The 18,298-nt window shown below is 43.9% G+C and overlaps 1 protein-coding gene across 1 annotated transcript in view; it reads right to left on the reverse strand.

The window, feature by feature from the left end:
• Positions 1-18,298, reverse strand: part of LOC144791347 (uncharacterized) — a 363,412-nt gene that overhangs the window by 4,597 nt on the left and 340,517 nt on the right. The window contains exons 118-127 of the mRNA XM_078666025.1: positions 16,026-16,234; positions 14,442-14,586; positions 12,997-13,247; positions 11,924-12,053; positions 11,492-11,660; positions 8,698-8,874; positions 4,934-5,064; positions 4,106-4,305; positions 2,666-2,804; positions 881-1,015 (exon numbers count right to left, since the gene is read on the reverse strand). Coding sequence (XP_078522151.1) covers positions 881-1,015; positions 2,666-2,804; positions 4,106-4,305; positions 4,934-5,064; positions 8,698-8,874; positions 11,492-11,660; positions 11,924-12,053; positions 12,997-13,247; positions 14,442-14,586; positions 16,026-16,234 — 1,686 coding nt within the window. The remainder of the gene's footprint in view (positions 1-880; positions 1,016-2,665; positions 2,805-4,105; positions 4,306-4,933; positions 5,065-8,697; positions 8,875-11,491; positions 11,661-11,923; positions 12,054-12,996; positions 13,248-14,441; positions 14,587-16,025; positions 16,235-18,298) is intronic.

The raw sequence follows: 18,298 nt of genomic DNA on the forward strand, positions 1-18,298 counted from the left end.
TTGCATGTATGGTAAGTATTGGATATTATAGGGGTAAAAATTACTACTCTAACTCCAGGGGGTGCAACAGTAGGGTAAGTGTTGGATAGTGTAGGGGTAAAAATTACTATTCTAACTCGAAGGGGTGCAACAGTAGGGTAAGTGTTGGATAGTGTAGAGGTAAAAATTACTATTCTAAATCGAAGGGGTGCAACAGTAGGGTAAGTGTTGGATAGTGTAGGGGTAAAAATTACTATTCAAACTCCAGGGGGGGCAACAGTAGGGTAAGTGTTGGATAGTGTAAGGGTACTATGCGTTGTAATGGTATGCGTTGTGATGGTATGCGTTGTAATGGTATGCGTTGTAATGACTGCGTTTTAATGACATGCGTTGTGATGGTATGCGTTGTAATGGTATGCATTGTAATGACTGCATTGTAATGGCATGCGTTGTAATGGATCTTGCGTTGTAAACGTTTCGTTGTAATGGTAGTGCGTTGTAAAAGTTGCGTTGTAAAGGTTGTTTCCCTACCTAGTGGTACTGCACCCCTTCCCTGCTTCGTGCACATTAGAACAGTAAAAGTCGCTGTACCCACAATAATGTGCAGCACAGGTCAATACATATACTGTTCCAAAGGCGAGACTGATTGTCTTGTAAATGCTTGTTTATGATGTCATTTTTGACATCCAAACTCCACACAATACCCTTTGCGACCAACTTCTCTATACAAAAACATGTACATCTTTATGTAACAGAGGGGCACTTATCGGGCATGTTAAACAAAAACTGCATAACCTCACATGACATGAAGTGACATAACAAAGCCAAAGGGCCTGCTTGGTACATGTCCATTCTATGACCTACTGGAGTGCGAAAGAGAAAACAATGATGTATCCTTTACCCTTTTCTTTTTCGCAGTAGAAGCCCTCATACTGGTTGCGACACCTGCAGTATATGGTGGTTGCGTTGTCGGCTTCTACTTGTTCCTTAACACACTCGCCTCCGTTCTGGCACGGATTCTCCAGGCAGGGGTCCGCTGCAGGACATTGGAACAAAGACATGTACTGTTAGGTCAACACAATTGCAAACGTCATCATAATACTTGTATGAATCATTAATGTATTATGGTCCCCTTACTTTGGTGCTGCAAATATATGTACATATACAGTCACACACAATCATGCACATACATGAACATGCATGCACACAGACATATGTGGTAAGAACGAACAAAGCTCTCTGTGTGTGTGAGCAATGCAGTGGCACACACCTTTTTTTGTTATCCCGAAACCGGGACTAGGATGCTTGTTTCCTGCCCAGGGAAGACATGGCTTGGCAGTTCGAGCTGGACTGTTCCCATGAGGTACAGGGTCAGAATTATTTGCATATAGCTGTGGCTGAACTGGGGTGGGGAAGTGAGCTAAAGAATGATGATGGATTCAACCCAGATCTGTGACTGTGTGTTTGAAAAGTTTTAGCACTCCGTCCATCATTTCCTTGTGTTTGCTTTGTTCACCCTAAATTGGCAGGGTATGCCCAGACGTGGGTCCCTTGCTCACTTTGCCACTGGACTCATGCTAGCCTGGCTGATGAGGGGTGCCCACATTGATGTCGAGTGAGCTCTGCTAGCCTCATTTCTACACCTCTGGGTAGTGGCGTCACTGAAACATTAATCTATTGACTCACCACAATATTGTGGATTAAAAGCCAAGAAATGCGACATCACCTGCATGCTGGTGCCAACGCGGACTACTGAGAATTGTGAATCCAATGCTGAAATCCAGGTCTTACTGTCAAGATTTTAGCTTGATTACTCAATGTAGACACAGAAGGAGTGCATCTAACTCCTCATCTCACAGTTCTCAATCAACGGGTGATATCAAGAAGGTGTATGATCCAAGTAATCCCTGAATCTTGTGATCCTTTTGTTGGGAATTGAAGATGCTGTTCTATCATTGTTTGGGACATATGTAACCACACTGCTAAGTGGCTTGAGTGTCTTGGCACCAGAAGAAGGAATTGAAGATGCCAGAGGGACTTCTCTAGTGTTCAAAGACTAGAGTCCAGTTTTCAGTAGCTTTTTAAGAGAAGGGAATGGCTTGCGCTCTCGAGAAAGTCAGAAGGTGATTTCAGAGCTTGGAAACGAAGAATGAAAACAGCCTTCGGTCCTCTCAGGAGTGTGGAAATTTAGAAATAGATGAACTCTGGAGGGGGAACAGAGCATTCTCTTAATGTAGAGAGAGGTGAGGAGGTATGCACTCTGGGACAGCAACAGGGGTCCTTTTAGTGAATTTATATCTGAACTGGAAGCTAGTGAAGCTAGCAACGGGGAGACAAGGTGAGCAACAACACAGTGCCAGCTATTTCATGGTCTGAGTAAATCCTTCTGCAAACCCCATAGAAGGTTTTACATCTGGCCATGTGGGAGAAGGCAAGCAAGTGTCCTACCTCCATGGTGATGGGAAGGAAGAAGATGAATCTGCCATAGTCCACAACCATTCACAGAAGATTATGATGTCCAATTTGGGCAATAAAATCCCTTACCAGATTTCAACATAGACCGGATGTTTGCACTCACAGGCAATAGGCGTGCATTAGGCTATAATTTCCCTGCACTAATGAAACTAATTGAGACATTGAAATTAAACTCCTGCTTTTGCTACTGACGGCTGACAGTCATACTTACAGACGAAGCACCCGCGAGTGAAGTTTGAAATGGCGCAGATCTGCCCTTGTCTGCAAGCAATCCTGGAGCAGGCCACGGAGGAGCTTTGTGTGCAGGTGCAGGTCTGCGAGCAGTCGTCCGTCACAAAGGTCTCACCAGCCTTGAGGAGAACACAGTTGAAGACACATATATGACACATTTCATGGATAAGCATTTTATCAAAGTTAAATGTAAAGTACAAGTTTTGAGGCAGCTGTCAAGCATTTATGAAAGGTACATTGCAGAGCTGACTAACAACAATAAAGGCAGGTTGTCAAAAAAACATGCAGTAGACCTGACTGGCTTGTGGCATTGAACGACCAGGGACCTCAGACATAGTCGGTCCCACTGGAGTCGTCTCATATGTTGCCAGCTCTACACTGTAAACAGTATAGCGGCCCCTATATGCTCTACCCACAAAGATCCATTTTAGGTTCTGGAGGCTGGCTTTGGAACAGTTTCAGAGGAGGAACTACATGGCAACTGTCTGTCCTCAGTCTCACTGCAGCTTTCCACAGAGTAGATGAAAGATCTAACTTGGCCAGACTCATTCTCTCATTTGGAACCATGCTTGATCTCTCCTACAGCTTCTACAGCTCTTCTACAGCTTTCAACACTACTACAACTTGAGTTGCTCAACGGCAACACCCATACAAAGAGAAAAAAACATACAGCCATGCGTAAGAAGAACAAATCTACACACCTGCTACCTAATAATACTAAAGACCTGCTTCAGATCTCGGCGGACGGGTTATTTCATCACAACGGTGACGGATATCCCGCCTCCTGAAATGTAAATCTCACAGGATATAATGGAGTAACCCATCACCAAAATGTAAATAATGCTGTAAGTATTTAAACTCCTCTAGTTTTCTGGTGAAACATAGATGACTATAAGACACCTCAAAATGAATATCTTCAAAACAGTCTCCTGAAATCCAAGTGAAACGCCAAACCTCAGGATACAACCACCTCAAAATCTCTTCACTTCTTTTACTTTGTAATTGAAATACCAAAGTTGTCAAACCAAGTACACCCAATTTTAATCCTAATTTGTTTTATTTTTGCCAGAGTCAGAGTTACTAAAAAGACATCTGAAACCCGACTAGTATTGGAAAATACAGGAAAGGATTAGAAACGTAATATTTTGAGGTTTCATATCAAATGCAAGTAAAACATTATGTAAAACCAATCAACAACTTATTTCTATGGTAAACATGCCACCAATTCCACAGAACTGCTAACCCCTAAATGCTCACATGAAGCTGTAAGTGAATTGAGCTGTTTGAGTTATCATTATATTAGCAAAGCACCAAGTGATATTATGAGTAATTTTTCAACCAGAAAGGCTACGAAAGAGGATAACATTTAACTGCTCAAGCTCCAAGTGGAAGGCCAGAATAAGAGGTTGAGTTTGTTTACCTTGTAGTACTTGTTCAGGTATGTACAACCGCACTCTTTGTAGGGCACGCAATCTTCGTCGCTGAGAACGTATCCAGGGAGACATTGGCAGCCCTCCAGGCATGGCGAGTCGCACTCCGAGGGAGCGGCCATGTCGCTGCACGTGGCGGGGCAGGCGGTCATGCAACTGCTGTATTCACTGTGGGGAGGACAGCTCATCTCTGGAAAAAGGAAACAGACATTATTTGTAAGGCTGGCTGGGACTGCAATGCACCACAAGGTTTCAACGGATATCTGTGTTCTGTAGGGCTCCTTTCTGAAGAAGCACCATCTCTCAGCAGACAGATGCTGTCCTGCACCAACCCTGAGGCACTTTTCCAGACACATCTCTCAATGAAAAGTCAAGACAGCAAGAGCTAAGTCAGGTATATTTCAGGTGACAGATCCTAACCTCAGAAGAGAAGTCAGTCATGTCAGGTGAGAGAACTGTTAGCTCTCAAAGGCCCGACACGACGACTAATGCGCGTCAATTTGCTGTCGGTGAAATACTCGATTGCTTCAGAAGCAAGAAGAGTGCTGGTGAGATCAGTCATGCGTGTGGTCGCTGGCAAGGGTTTGTGAAAGACTGAAAGGGTTGGGGTGCAGTCGGTTATATATCAGGCACACTTCGCTACTAAGAGTTGGTATCCATATGTCCTGCTGATATCTATGAGCTTTAATTACCTGTTCCCTGTAAAACAAATATCATTCATTTAAGAGGTGTAAGAAGACATACATTCATTTCATACTCTAGAATGAGACTTTCAAAATACAACGACTTCGGTGTCCACCAACTCAGAGTGTACGTACCGCAATGCGCGTCTTGCCTCCAGTTGCCCAGCACGACGTTCGCCTCCTGGCATGCCAGTGCATATTGCTGCAAACTTGCACAAAATAGCTCTCTGTTCTCCAAAGCGATGCACATGTCAAACAGGCAGTTCCTGTGGAAACAGAAGGACAAGTTTCTTTTAGAGGACTCAAAGGGCCCTGTGGATGTTATTATTATTATTATTATTATGCATTCTTATATAGCGCTCGATTACCCGTAGGCATCTCGGCGCTTGCCTTGGGAAACCGTCCTGGCTTCCCCAAGGTGAAAGCCAGGCATCCCGCCGCAGGAGGGCCGTAGTGGAGATTAAGCAGGCTAATGCCCAGAGCTGCAGAGTGTGAACCTGTGATTTGAGTAGGCACCGAAGCGAGAATTATCAAGTCAGTGGATATTTGGGCTCAAGACCCTGCCGCGTCGGGAATTGAACCCTGGTCCCGGGTCTGACCTCTGCTTCAGGGTCTGCCTCCTCTAACCAGTGAGCCACACTTCTCCACTTGCTTCCTCTCCATCCTCTCCTAATCAACTGGAGAGAGGTGCTGTGATGGTGTGGGTAGTCATGGAGTAAGTGATAAACTGCTGAGTCTTGAAAGAGAAGGGGAAGTACATTTTGCTGTAGGATGAGATAGCCTTAGTTTTGTTTATAAAGATCCCAAATGCTCTTTAAGGGCCTGAGTACTAGTCCCCAGAAGGGTTCAGAATGAATTGTGTATGGTAAATATCAACTACTCATATTTTTTTGTCAGTAATTAGGAATAAGGTGGACTTTGGTTCCTACGACAATAACATTCACATGTCCCTGCAGTTAAATTCTGTCAAGTTTGACCTGCTGATATGGAGGGGTGTATGGACTTTATCACACCTGGCAGTTACTGGGGGTATGCACATTTCACCATCTAGAACTGTGTTTCTTCTGAGAGGTTTCTGGCATGTTTGTGATTTTGTAAACATATGACATCTGGATAAAGACATCTAAATAATTGCAGTGGTAGTCAGGCCATCTGTCAGCGAGTGGAGATCATCTTTTCTGCCACCCGGCTGGAGTTCTACCCCACCACATTACGTGATTACCACTTATATCAAACCATCTGTTCCAAATAGGATAGACACATTCTTACCTGATGCCCCATTCTCCACGGTGCCATGAGAGTAAATTTTCCAGTGGGTGAGCCAGTTGGGGAACCACCATTGGAAATCTGATGTTCCACTCGACTCAGAGCAGGAGGATTGAGAATTTGTCAGACAAAATACCTTGTTCCCTAATTGTATATCAGACCCATAGTAACTAAAAAATACACCCAGCATGACAGCTAATATTACTTTATTGATTCATTACAAAATATTATTGGGCCTGATTCACAGAACTAACTTAAGACAAAATCCTAAACTTACTACTTTTGGTATTCACAGAAGTTAGGATTTTGTCTTAAGTTTGTCTTAAAACAGACTTAAGACAGACTTAAGACAAAATCCTAACTTAAGCCTGTCTTAAGTCTGTTTTAAGACAAACTTAAGACAAAATCCTAACTTCTGTGAATACCAAAAGTAGTAAGTTTAGAATTTTGTCTTAAGTTAGTTCTGTGAATCGGACCCATTGTCTTCCCAAAGTATATGTTTTGGCTGCAGGTTGAGCATTATAGTAAACTCACGGTGTTGCACGTCAAATATAGAGGTATCGTTAAAGCAACTTGCACATCTACGTCAAGACCATGGTGTTGTTTTCTTTTTATTCCTGTACTCACCATTACAACACCGCGGATATGACCCAAGGCATGGTACAGAATTGAATCCAGCCTTGAAAGTTTGGAAGATTCAGCACTCTTGACATGAACCATGTTCTTTAATGGTGATGGCATCTGCCCCAAGCCTCGAAGGATCCCTATGTAGATAGACATGTCGCTCTCGATGTTGGCAGAGTTTCACTGTCCATGAGACACAGTGGTAAAATAGCAGGAAAAGCCAAGGGGACCTTCAGATATATCACAGGGGGAGCGCCAAGGTCTGGTTACGGGCAGTTTCCCTCCATGGCCAATTTTCTGCACTGACTGTCACTTTGGCTTGGGTTCCAGATATGCTCAAAAATAATGGTTATGACAAGTTCAGCAGTTGTTTACTCCAAAATCTTCACAGAATTCTTCAAAGGAGGAATATGAACACTATGATATAAAAGCAGCTTCCACCTGACTATACCATATCTCAATAACCCCAAAGATTCAAATTCCTGTCAGAAAAAGTGTCCCCTCAGGACTCTATTTACCACCCATGAGACGTGAAACGACTAGTTTGAGGAAGACGTTTCAAGTAAAAAGGATGTGACGGAGACCAATAATTTGGGATCCTTCTGACTAAGGGGCCGATTATGATGGCGGACGGACCTGAGTCCGTCCGCCACCATAGAGCAGGAGGGAACCTCCGCATTGCCTGCGGAGTTCCCTCCTGTGCAATTGAGATGTGACCGCCACCTTGGCGGTCACATCCTCTATTTTTACCATTGCGGCGGGTGCGGCTTCAAGCTGCACACGCCAGAATGGTAAAAATGCATACATTGCATTTGTATGCAGAAAGCGGCAGGCACCATGCGGTGCCTGCCGATTTCTGCATACAAATGCAGGGGGGTACCATAGGTACCCCACATGTGCACCCCCCACCCTCCCTTCACCCAGGGGGCCCGCAACGGGCCCCCGCAGTGAAGTTACACATGCTTTTCCACGGCGGAAAACCCGCAGTGGAAAAGCATTTTTTAAAGCCCTTCCTAATATGGCGGACGGTGTCTGAGAGACACCGTCACCATATTAGAGCTTTTCCGCCGCGGTTGTAAGCCAACCGCGGCGGAAAAGCGGCGGACTGAAACCAGGACCCACCAGCCATCCTAATGTGGCGGTGGGTCTTTGGTGGGTCCGCTGCGGTTTTTCCTCATCCTCCGGGCCGGCGGTGGCTTCCGCCGGCCCGGAGGATGCGGAAAAACCGCAATCATAATAGGCCCCTAAGTTTGAAAACAGAAGAATACCAATCCTTGTTCTACCTGTTGAAATAGTGGGGGTTCATAGGCAGCCTTAAATGTTGATTCAGCAGCAGCCTCTTGCTTGAATGACTTTCTTGTCTATCTTAGTTCCATGCTCATTCTTGACTGGGTTTTATCTTTATTTTTAGGTTTCTCTAACCTGTGGCGCATTTCTACTTTACTTAGTTTGCAATTGGAGGAGTTATATCTTTCTGCTGCTCATGTTAGGAAACTAATGTTTTTTCTTTCAGCACCTCATTGGGAGAACATTGCCTATTCGTTTTCTCCCTCTGTCTCTGCCTTACCCTTCCCGGCCTCTTACTTGTTGCTTCCAACAACTGCGATGGCCACACAGCTGCACACTGCTACCACGCAACTCATTTATGCATTTTCACAGCATCCTGCGCATGCCTTAATTCTTAGTTTACCATTAGAAAATGGTTGTCGGCCATCTTAGAATGGTCAATTTATAATAATGAATAATAAAAATAATAGCAAGTTGGCCACCCTTTGCAAGCACTCGCATGTGAATAGGCGTATAGGCCTTGTTCATCCATCTCAGAATGTTTTGTTTTCAAACTATTACAATAATCTTTAAACCTGGCCCATGCTCAATAGACAATCCATACAAACATGCTCATATCAATAAATATTAACATTGTTAGGTTAAGCAATCAGAAGGACAACAGTCTTGGGTGCAGCAACCCAATGCGGAGAGAGCTTGGATGCGCAGCCCTTAGAACTTACTTATGATACAGGTCTGGGTCAATGTGCTGGTGACAGGCTTCGAAGGGGCCACTGGTATCAATGAGGCGTCCACAATAGTCAGTGCTGTTCACGCGCAAGAGTTCGGATTCCGAGCAGGCGGTGAAGAATCCGGTGTTCAACTCCCCAACATCAGTGTCATTTGGAATAACTTCTCGCCTGCAATGAAAGAGAACATGACTTCTGACCACCTGACATGATTATTTGATTCAATAAAATTAACAGGTGTGGAGCAGTCCAAAACTAGCTGCATGCACCCATGACTTTTTTATACTCATTGAGATGCAATAAGTGCAACAGGTATGTCCATAAATGGGTCTTGTAACTGTGCACCCCACTGATGAGGCCCAACATGTGTCCAGAGATGGGTTGTGCAAGTGTGCACCTCACAGATGAGCCCCAATGTATGTCTAGAGATGGGTCATGTAAGTGTGTCACCTCACTGATGAGGCCCAACGTATGTCCAGAGATGAGTTGTGTAACTGAGCGCCACACTGATGAGGCCCAACGTATGTCCAGAGATGAGTTGTGTAACTGAGCGTCCCACTGATGTGGCCCAACGTATGTCCAGAGATGAGTTGTGTAACTGAGCGTCCCACTGATGAGGCCCAACGTATGTCCAGAGATGAGTTGTGTAACTGAGCGCCACACTGATGAGGCCCAAAGCATGTCTAGAGATGGGTCATGTAAGTGTGTCACCTCACTGATGAGGCCCAACGTATGTCCAGAGATGAGTTGTGTAACTGAGCGCCACACTGATGAAGCCCAACGTATGTCCAGAGATGAGTTGTGTAACTGAGCGCCACACTGATGAAGCCCAACGTATGTCCAGAGATGAGTTGTGTAACTGAGCGCCCCACTGATGAGGCCCAACGTATGTCCAGAGATGAGTTGTGTAACTGAGCGCCCCACTGATGAAGCCCAACGTATGTCCAGAGATGAGTTGTGTAACTGAGCGCCACACTGATGAGGCCCAACGTATGTCCAGAGATGGGTCATGTAAGTGTGTCACCTCACTGATGAGGCCCAACGTATGTCCAGAGATGAGTTGTGTAACTGAGCACTCCACTGATGAGGCCCATCAAGGCTAAGTCTGGCCTGGGTTGCTTTTGTTACCGGTAGCCTCTATGTCTAGGATCGACTGGTCCTATGGAGCAGAACTACGGACAGTTTCATATGACTGGTCCCTGACTGCAGTGGTGCAGTGGCACAATCAAAATGGATTGGCATGTGGCCCAAAAGAATTACCTTAGACTAACTCAAGTGTTCCACCAATGAATGTATTATTTCTCCTAGACAGATGCTTTGGTGGAGCTGACATTTGCCGACAAGGGACCTGTAGCTCCCTCTGTCGGGAGACTCAAGCTGCGAGTCACGGATGAGACCCAAAAATGAAGAACTGGCATGAGTGGGCGTGGCCAAGCAGTGCAAGCCGTGCTGATCACATTGAAGCGGGACCACGGCTGATTTGCACGTAGTTTGCCCTTCTCTGGAGAGAACCAGGGAGGAAAAAATACTGAAATGCAGCACAGATGAATTAGTAGAGGGATTAATTGCAGCACTCTAGCCACTGTTTTATTGGGTTTTTTTAATGATAATTGATGATGGCAGTACATTTAAATGTAAGTGAAAGAAATTAGCCGGGGATAGTACATATGTAAAGAGAAACACCCAAAAATACACTAAAACGAAATTCAGGCTTGGTTGTTATTAGAAGCTGTGCAAATCTTCAGCGCAACCTTGATATATGAGAGATACACAAATATCACAATGACGTCTCTGCAGCACAACAGGAGATGGATACAGTGGCCTCCAGGCCCATAGGAATGAATGGCAATTACCGAATCAGTAAATACCGATTCGGTAATTACCGAAACTTACCGATTCAGTAATTTTTTAAGAAAAATTACCTACATCCTATTTGCCTGTTCTTAAAAACCGAATCGGTATGATTCGGTATTTAAGAATCGGTAATTTGGGATTACCTACATCTGGCCCTAAATTCGAGCCCACCAGGCTGTGTATTATGATCTGCGTGTCCAGTCCCCACTACGACTAGGAATCCTACTAGAAGTAAGGGATCCTTATATTGATCCTCCGAGGCTTTGGAATAGCGGCCACTGGCTGGTCAGGATGCAAGGTTTTCTTTTTTTCTCCAACGTACTCCTTCTTTCATTTGACCTGAAAAGGCCTAAAAAGTTGAAGGCCGAAACGCATCGACACCCTTCTAAAGAGGTCTCTTGAAGTATAACATCCATGTATTAAGTTTCTTTACACATCATCAAATACCGAAGAAAGGCATTTTGACTTTGCAAAGGTGTACAGACAAAAGAGATTATCCATAACTGTGATTGCGCATACATTTTGAAGCACAGCCTTTTTTCTAGATCTATTGGAAGAAGAAGAGTTTTTACGTCAAATTTTGTATGGCTCTTTTTTGTGATGTTTTGTATTGAATTTGTAAAAATGTTTGATTTGAATGTTTTATAAACAACACCATACAGTATTGCATTCCTAGTCCAAAAGCAATGTATGAAATTTAGATTTCGAACAATGATTAACTGATATAATCCTTTTGATGAAATAATAGCAGCAATTTATTCTCGCATTTAGTTTGTGTTAATAATGTGTTTTGGTTACCCCTTGGGATGCGGGGTGATTAGTGCTTTCCCCCTTACTTCATTCTTAAAAAGAGTGTCACTGTGCGCCAACTGTCACTTAATGCACTTACGTGCCAACTCCAAGCCCACTCACCATCCAGAAGCTCCACACCTACCTGAATCTCCGGGTAGCTTTCCCCGCTGGCACCTTCCAGCTTTCTCCAAAGTCATCGACATCCTTCACTAGTTTGCCATCCCGCCGCGTGAAGTCATTCTTATGCTTGCCGTCGAAGTTGCCGCAGAGCCCTTCCACTTTACTTTTGTATGTGTTCGGCAGGGTGATATCTAATGTGACGACAAGGAGATGCTTCAACAGTGGATCCTGGCACAGCATGACTTCAGACAGCTAAGGCATCAAGAATGTCACCAGTGGGACGTGAACTGGACACCACGCAATGATCACAACTCTGCAAGCTGACATGGGCATGTAATTCACCCATCTACTGAATGATTCATTCATTCTTACCAGAACTTTGGGATTGGAAACAAGAAAACCTATTTTCTGCCATGTTGCTAAATTCAGGGCTTCACACTGAGTCTGTTCTCACCTGCATTTTCAATTCCATCGAAACTGACGGATAAACCGAAATCTGTCTCCAGGTAGATCCGCGTCGAACTTTGGTAGATTTTTAGCCCTTCGTGAGGGTGGGCTGGAGGGACCACTTTTACTCCGTCCAACTAGGGTGGAAAAATGACACTATTTTATTAGTTACCTATTCTAGATGAGTAAGAGCTTTCAAGTGGTGTAAGGGATGAGTGCACATGTGAGTGAAATGTATGAGTGTGCAAGAGTGCATGTGAGTGAGGAAGATTGGATTTTGACAGTTGTGCACTATAAGTAGATGGTGCACTTTAAAGTAAATGTTGATGGCTGTGTGGTGAGCAGAGAACAATAACATGTTCTGAGTATGGATGATGAGGAGGGTGTCCAAAAATCACAGACTCCCACAGCTCAGAACTTTATATACATTGCAAGGCACTCAATGCATATCTATTTACGCATTTATGTATCATACGTTCATTTAGGAACACCTGAATATGCTACATGGGTGGATTTGCATATTCAAACTTGTCCATATATTTTGTTTACTCCATTTCCTATAAAAAAAATTGATGTCACCCCCTTTCCAAACCACAGAGCAATTTTGAGGGTGTTCTCTCTACTTTACCACCCTGGGCATGAATTCACTTAAGCTCTTAGGAGGTGTAAAGGTGAATCATAAAAAGGGTGGAATGTGCCTGCTAAAAGTTTTTAAATCCCCCAAAATTTGCAATATTTCCTTTAAATGTTTTGTGCTCTTTGCTAATCATTTGAAAACCCATTAACAAATAAATCATGTCTCTGAAAACTTAAAAACAATACAAACACAAAAGACTGGGAGGAACAAAGGACGCTGCAGGTGAGAGGAAGTGACGGAGAGAAGGAGGAAGATCAGAAGGAAGTGTGAGGTAGGTGAATGGTAGAGTTAGAAGGAGAACTGGAAGGTTTGGGAGAGAAAATGTGGGAAATATAGAAAGGTAAAGAGGTAAGTATTCTGAGAACCACACCAACAGACAGACACTTTAGAGACAGGCTGACACAAATGGGGAGCGTTTGAATGCAGCGGCTTCATTCTCTTACCAGAAGCTTCTTCTTCTGCCTGAAGAGCACCGAGTGGCCGTACACGTCTGTCCGGATCTCTTGGATGTAACTGATCTTGTAGTTTTGAAGCATCTTCTCATTTTTCCCCTCTATATTGAAGGACTGAAGTCGGTCCGGAAGGTCTGCAGGATTCTGCACCAGAGTGTAAGTGCCTATCCCTTGGAAGTGATGCACCAACCCGTCGAAGGTCAGGTAATGGGGGTCTCCGGTAACGGAGCACTTGGAAAACCCTGAAAGAGAACTTCACAGTGAGCAGGCTTATCAGGACATGGTACCCACACAGATGACTCTTCTGGGCTCATCGGGACATGGAACCAACGCAGATGACTCTTCTAAACTCATCAGGACATGGTACCCACACAGATGACTCTTCTAAGCTCATCAAGACAAAGTACCCACACAGATGACTCTTCTAAGCTCATTAGGACATGGTACCCACACAGATGACTCTTCTAAGCTCATCAGGACATGGTACCCACACAGATGACTCTTCTGGGCTCATCCTCATGGTACCCACACAGATGACTCTTCTGGGCTCATCCGGACATGGTACCCACACAGATGACTCTTCTAAGCTCATCAGGACATGGTACCCACACAGATGACTCTTCTAAGTTCATCAGGACATGGTACCCACTCAGATGACTCTTCTAAGCTCATCAGGACATGGTACCCACACAGATGACTCTTCTAAGCTCATCCGGACATGGTACCCACACAGATGACTCTTGTAAGCGCATCAGGACATGGTACCCACAAAGATGACTCTTCTAGGCTCATCAGGACATGGCACATGTGCAGATGGCTCTTCTGTGTCTCAGTTTAGTACTGATGAACTGTATCTCGGCTCCAGTAACACTTCTCAACAGATGATTTGATGAGACCATTTCAGTAAATATATAATATTGTCTTTTAAAGCTCTTTAAGTTATATTATTTAATTGATACCTTTATTTACTTTTACATTTACAATCTACTGTGGCAAATAAGTTGAATTCATAGTTCTTTTGGTGCACCCTTTAGTAAACAGTTAATCAGTCGGATAAATTACTATTAGCTATGTGAAGAACATAGTCTAATGGAAAACAATGGTATTCATTTGTTTCAGAGTGCTGAGGCTAGTAACAGTGATGGAGGGGCACCAACAAAAGTTGGGCCTTAACAGTCAGTAGGGGCAGATCATGCCTGGCCATAGGAAGACCTGATCTGCACCCTTGGCATTACACGGTCATTCGGCCTCTTCACTAAAGGGAACTCGCAAAAGTCTGCCACCAGGATATGTTCTGTGGCACATTATACTACTGAGTGTGCTTGAGTCTCAATGAACTAGACATTTTTAGGGGCTAGTGCTGTCTACCTATTCAATTTAAAAAACGCTAACCATACATCATTAGAGTTATGTGCTTATGTGTAGTAGGCATGTACCTGTGGGCTTGCAGCCGTAATTCCCATTGGGTTTGAGGATGCAGATCTCGCCAGGCTCACATTCATAGGCGTTGCACTTGATCTTGCCGCCCTTCCTACATTGGCATTTCTCAGTACAATGGGGGGTGATCCAGCTCTCTCCAACCTGCAAAAACATGGACAGAAGAAGTTACAAACATGGATACACAGGGCCTGGCTCCAGACAAGCTCCTCCAGACCAAGTGTCCTGGCCTTCTCACAGCCTCCTACAATGCCAAGGACCATATTGGTCACACCTGCCTCCCTCCCGACTGTTTACTACCTGCTGCATTTCCAAGGACCCTACTGGTCACACCTGTCTACCACTCTAATTCTTACTGCCTCCTGCACTTCCAAGGACACTACTGGTTACATCAGTCTACCACCCTACATCTTACTGTCTCCTGCACTGCCAGGGACTCTACTAGCCACACCTGTCTATCACCCTACTTCTTACTACCTCATGCATTTCCAAAGACTCTACTGGTCACACATGTCTACCACTCTACTTCTTACTGCCTCCTGCAATGCTAAGGACCCTCGTAGTCACATCTGTCTACCACCCTACTTCTTACTGTCTCCTGCACTGTCATGGACCCTACTGGCCACACCTGTCTATCGCCCTACTTCTCACTGCCTCCTGCTATACCAAGGACCATATAGGTCACACCTGCCTCCCACCCTACTTTTTACTACCTCCTGCATTTCCAAGGACCCTACTGGTCACACCTGCCTCCCACTCTACTTCTTACTGCCTCCTGCAATGCCAAGGACACTACAGGTTACATCAGTCTACCACCCTACTTCTCACTGTCTCCTACACCGCCTAGGACCCTACTGGTTATGCCAGACCATCACCCTTCCTTTGCATTGAAGGATATGTGAAATGGAGGGACATGTGCAATGCTTATATCTGTATTTTTATTACCCCCTTACTGTTACCATCTGCTTCATGTGATGAAATCCCAGAACACAGATACAACTATGAGAAATCATATATTTCTGACAAATGTTAAATATCTTAAAGAAGATTTAACATTCCCTTTTTAGGACATTTTACAGACAGGAAAAAATCATTAATAGTTTATAAAGGGTCAATCAAGCCCAGATGATCTTGGGTTTACAATCGGCCCTGTTACAGACATGGAGAAGCCAGAAGCCTTTTTACACATGTTCACTGTATCTGCAGGATGCAACGGTACAAACGACAGTGTGATGCATTGCCACCTGAGCCTCACAGGGTTGCCCCTGGCATCTCCCCAGTGATGCAGGGCACAGCTTTATGCATACGGTAAAAGACTTCTGGTGTAAATCTGTACATCGGCAGGTTTGTTCCATGACAAACATCTGTACATCAATTATTTTGCTCTCAGTCTCAAGTATAGTGGACATGTTGGGCTGAAAATGGCTTGGTTCATCCCCATAACCATATGAGTAGTAACTTTACTTCATATTGAAAACAAGCTTACTCTGTACCTAAAAATGAACCTGGTAAAACCATGGACAGCTCATTAAATAGCAAAATAAGAGTTTCACTTGTGCTTCCGTAAGAGATGCTGAACTCACCTGGTAGTAGGTGTCGTTGGTTGTCCTGCAGCCGCAGTCGCCGAGTGGAACACACTTGTCATCGCTGAGCACGTACCCATCATCGCAGACACATCCTTCCACGCAGTCCACCAGCTTCTCGCATGTGGCCGAGGCATAGATATCGTTGCAGGTCGGTGGGCAGAGCGAGGCACAGTCCGTGTAGTGGCTGTTGGTTGGGCAAGGTAAGGCTAGTGGGCAAGAAAATCACACGGTTCTGAAACTGAGACAGCTGAGATGATGACATTAACAGCCCTATACTTCCTTCCAAGCACTATGACTCGTATCGCAGGAAACCTAATCATAAGGGATGGAAATTAGGTTTTCGGGATACAGACAAAGAGTTAAGGCTGCTTTAACTTGTATGGCATATCATAACCTGAACCACTTGTATTATCGCAGAGTGTAGTCAGTTGGAAGGAAAGCGGGCCATGCAGCTTGGAGAACGTCAAGACTTTATACTTGCAGGTACATACTTGGTAGAAAAGAGCATTACTGAAAGTGCATCTTAGACTGGGGTGCAGGTTCTCTCTCCTGGTAGCAGATGCTTAAACTTGCTTCCTCAGACAGGCAGAGATGAGTTTGCATCCTGTGTAGCCTGTGGTCTTGAGGCACTGGGACTCCCTTGTAAAGTCAATTGTCATAGCCCACCTTCTAGACAGCTCATACTCCACCTCGAATTGCAACGATTCGATGTACTTTCAAAGACAAATGGCTTTGTGTTTTTCCATGTCAGGCCTGCAGCACAAAATCCCATAGAGAAATGGAAGTGTGTGACTGCACCTTCCTAATACAGTGTTCGGAACTGCTGACCTACGGTGTAGGGTGGACTCGTCATTAGGGCCTATGTTGTGTGCACCAGTCTTAGTACACACTTATTCCATATGAGTCAGCACTGTCTGAAGTCACACTTTAATCACTTGTACTATGATGGCTACCCAAGGTCCCTTGAGAGTGAGTCAAAATACAGCTCCAACAAAACGTTCTATCAGAGGTTTAATATCAAGAGGACCTTTCACAACCTAAGTTAAATGACTAGTGTTTGGTGTACACCATTTTAAGGAAAGCGAGTGAAAATGGATATGTGGTTTCAATAATGTCCTCGTTAACTTTATTAATATTCTCATATATTATAGTGCACTTCATAACACAACTCCGCTGTTTCAAAGCTCTCTAATTATAAATTTCAAAGTGTGTGTATAGTTTACATTAAATCTTCATAGCAGTACAAACAATATGTTTCTCAACGACTGATGCACAAGTGTATAAGTGTAAACTGTAGAAAACATTTTACTGTATATTAAAATAGTTTATTGTATATAAACAACTTGCAAAATGTATTCTTAATGTCTACATAAATAAACACTTGTGACTCTAATTACTGAGTTAAAGGGTGTATATATATATATATATATATAATATATAAGTAAGTACTACTGTATTTATGAACTATATATAATATTGAGAAGCTTGTTTCGGCCACTGCTCTAATGTTTAGTGGCCTTCACTAGGAATTGATAAAAGCTTGTGGTCTTGATTTAGAGAACAATGTTAAGGGATACTCATCGGACACATGGAGAAATGTGTTAAATATAAACCACAATATACTACTGGGAAAGTATGGAGGAAATTTAGCTGATTGAGATAATCCATACTTTGGAGGAAGGTGGTGTATACGCCTCTAAATAAAGTATATTTTCAGAAGGTAATGAATTTTCTATTACCTCTGCATTCTAAAACACAATGCACCTTCAGTTCTGTAACGTCACTGACTCCAGAGCAGCTTCCGTAGAAGACCATGCTGTGCCAGCATCCTTCACAACACAGGTGCATCCGTTTGAGATGTATGAGATAAAACTTGGGATATTTTTATTTTATTTTTATTTTAGAATGAAATCATTGTCACTTAATTTACTTATCCTTTATGTATTCACTTGTAGGTTGTAGACAGACTTCTTTTGGAAATCTAGAACATCATTTAGAGTCCATCGGCCAAATCCTCCAGGGCAGAGGTCAATCAATCAATTAATCAATCAGGGGTTTATAAAGCACGCTACTCACCCGCGAGGGTATCAAGGCGCTGGGAGGGGCAGGGGGAGGTCTATTCCTCTAAAGTGGAAGAGACCATCCACCATACTTACATATCTAAGCAAGGCATGTAAAGATATGTGTGCCTTTAGCAGAGTAGGCTTTGCCGGGGCTTCATTGAAGGCACTGAAACTTTGCTATTGTTTAATGCACCCACTCAGTGTGTT

The sequence above is a fragment of the Lissotriton helveticus genome, chromosome 11 (assembly GCF_964261635.1).
Source record: "Lissotriton helveticus chromosome 11, aLisHel1.1, whole genome shotgun sequence".
NCBI classification, from domain to species: domain Eukaryota; kingdom Metazoa; phylum Chordata; class Amphibia; order Caudata; family Salamandridae; genus Lissotriton; species Lissotriton helveticus.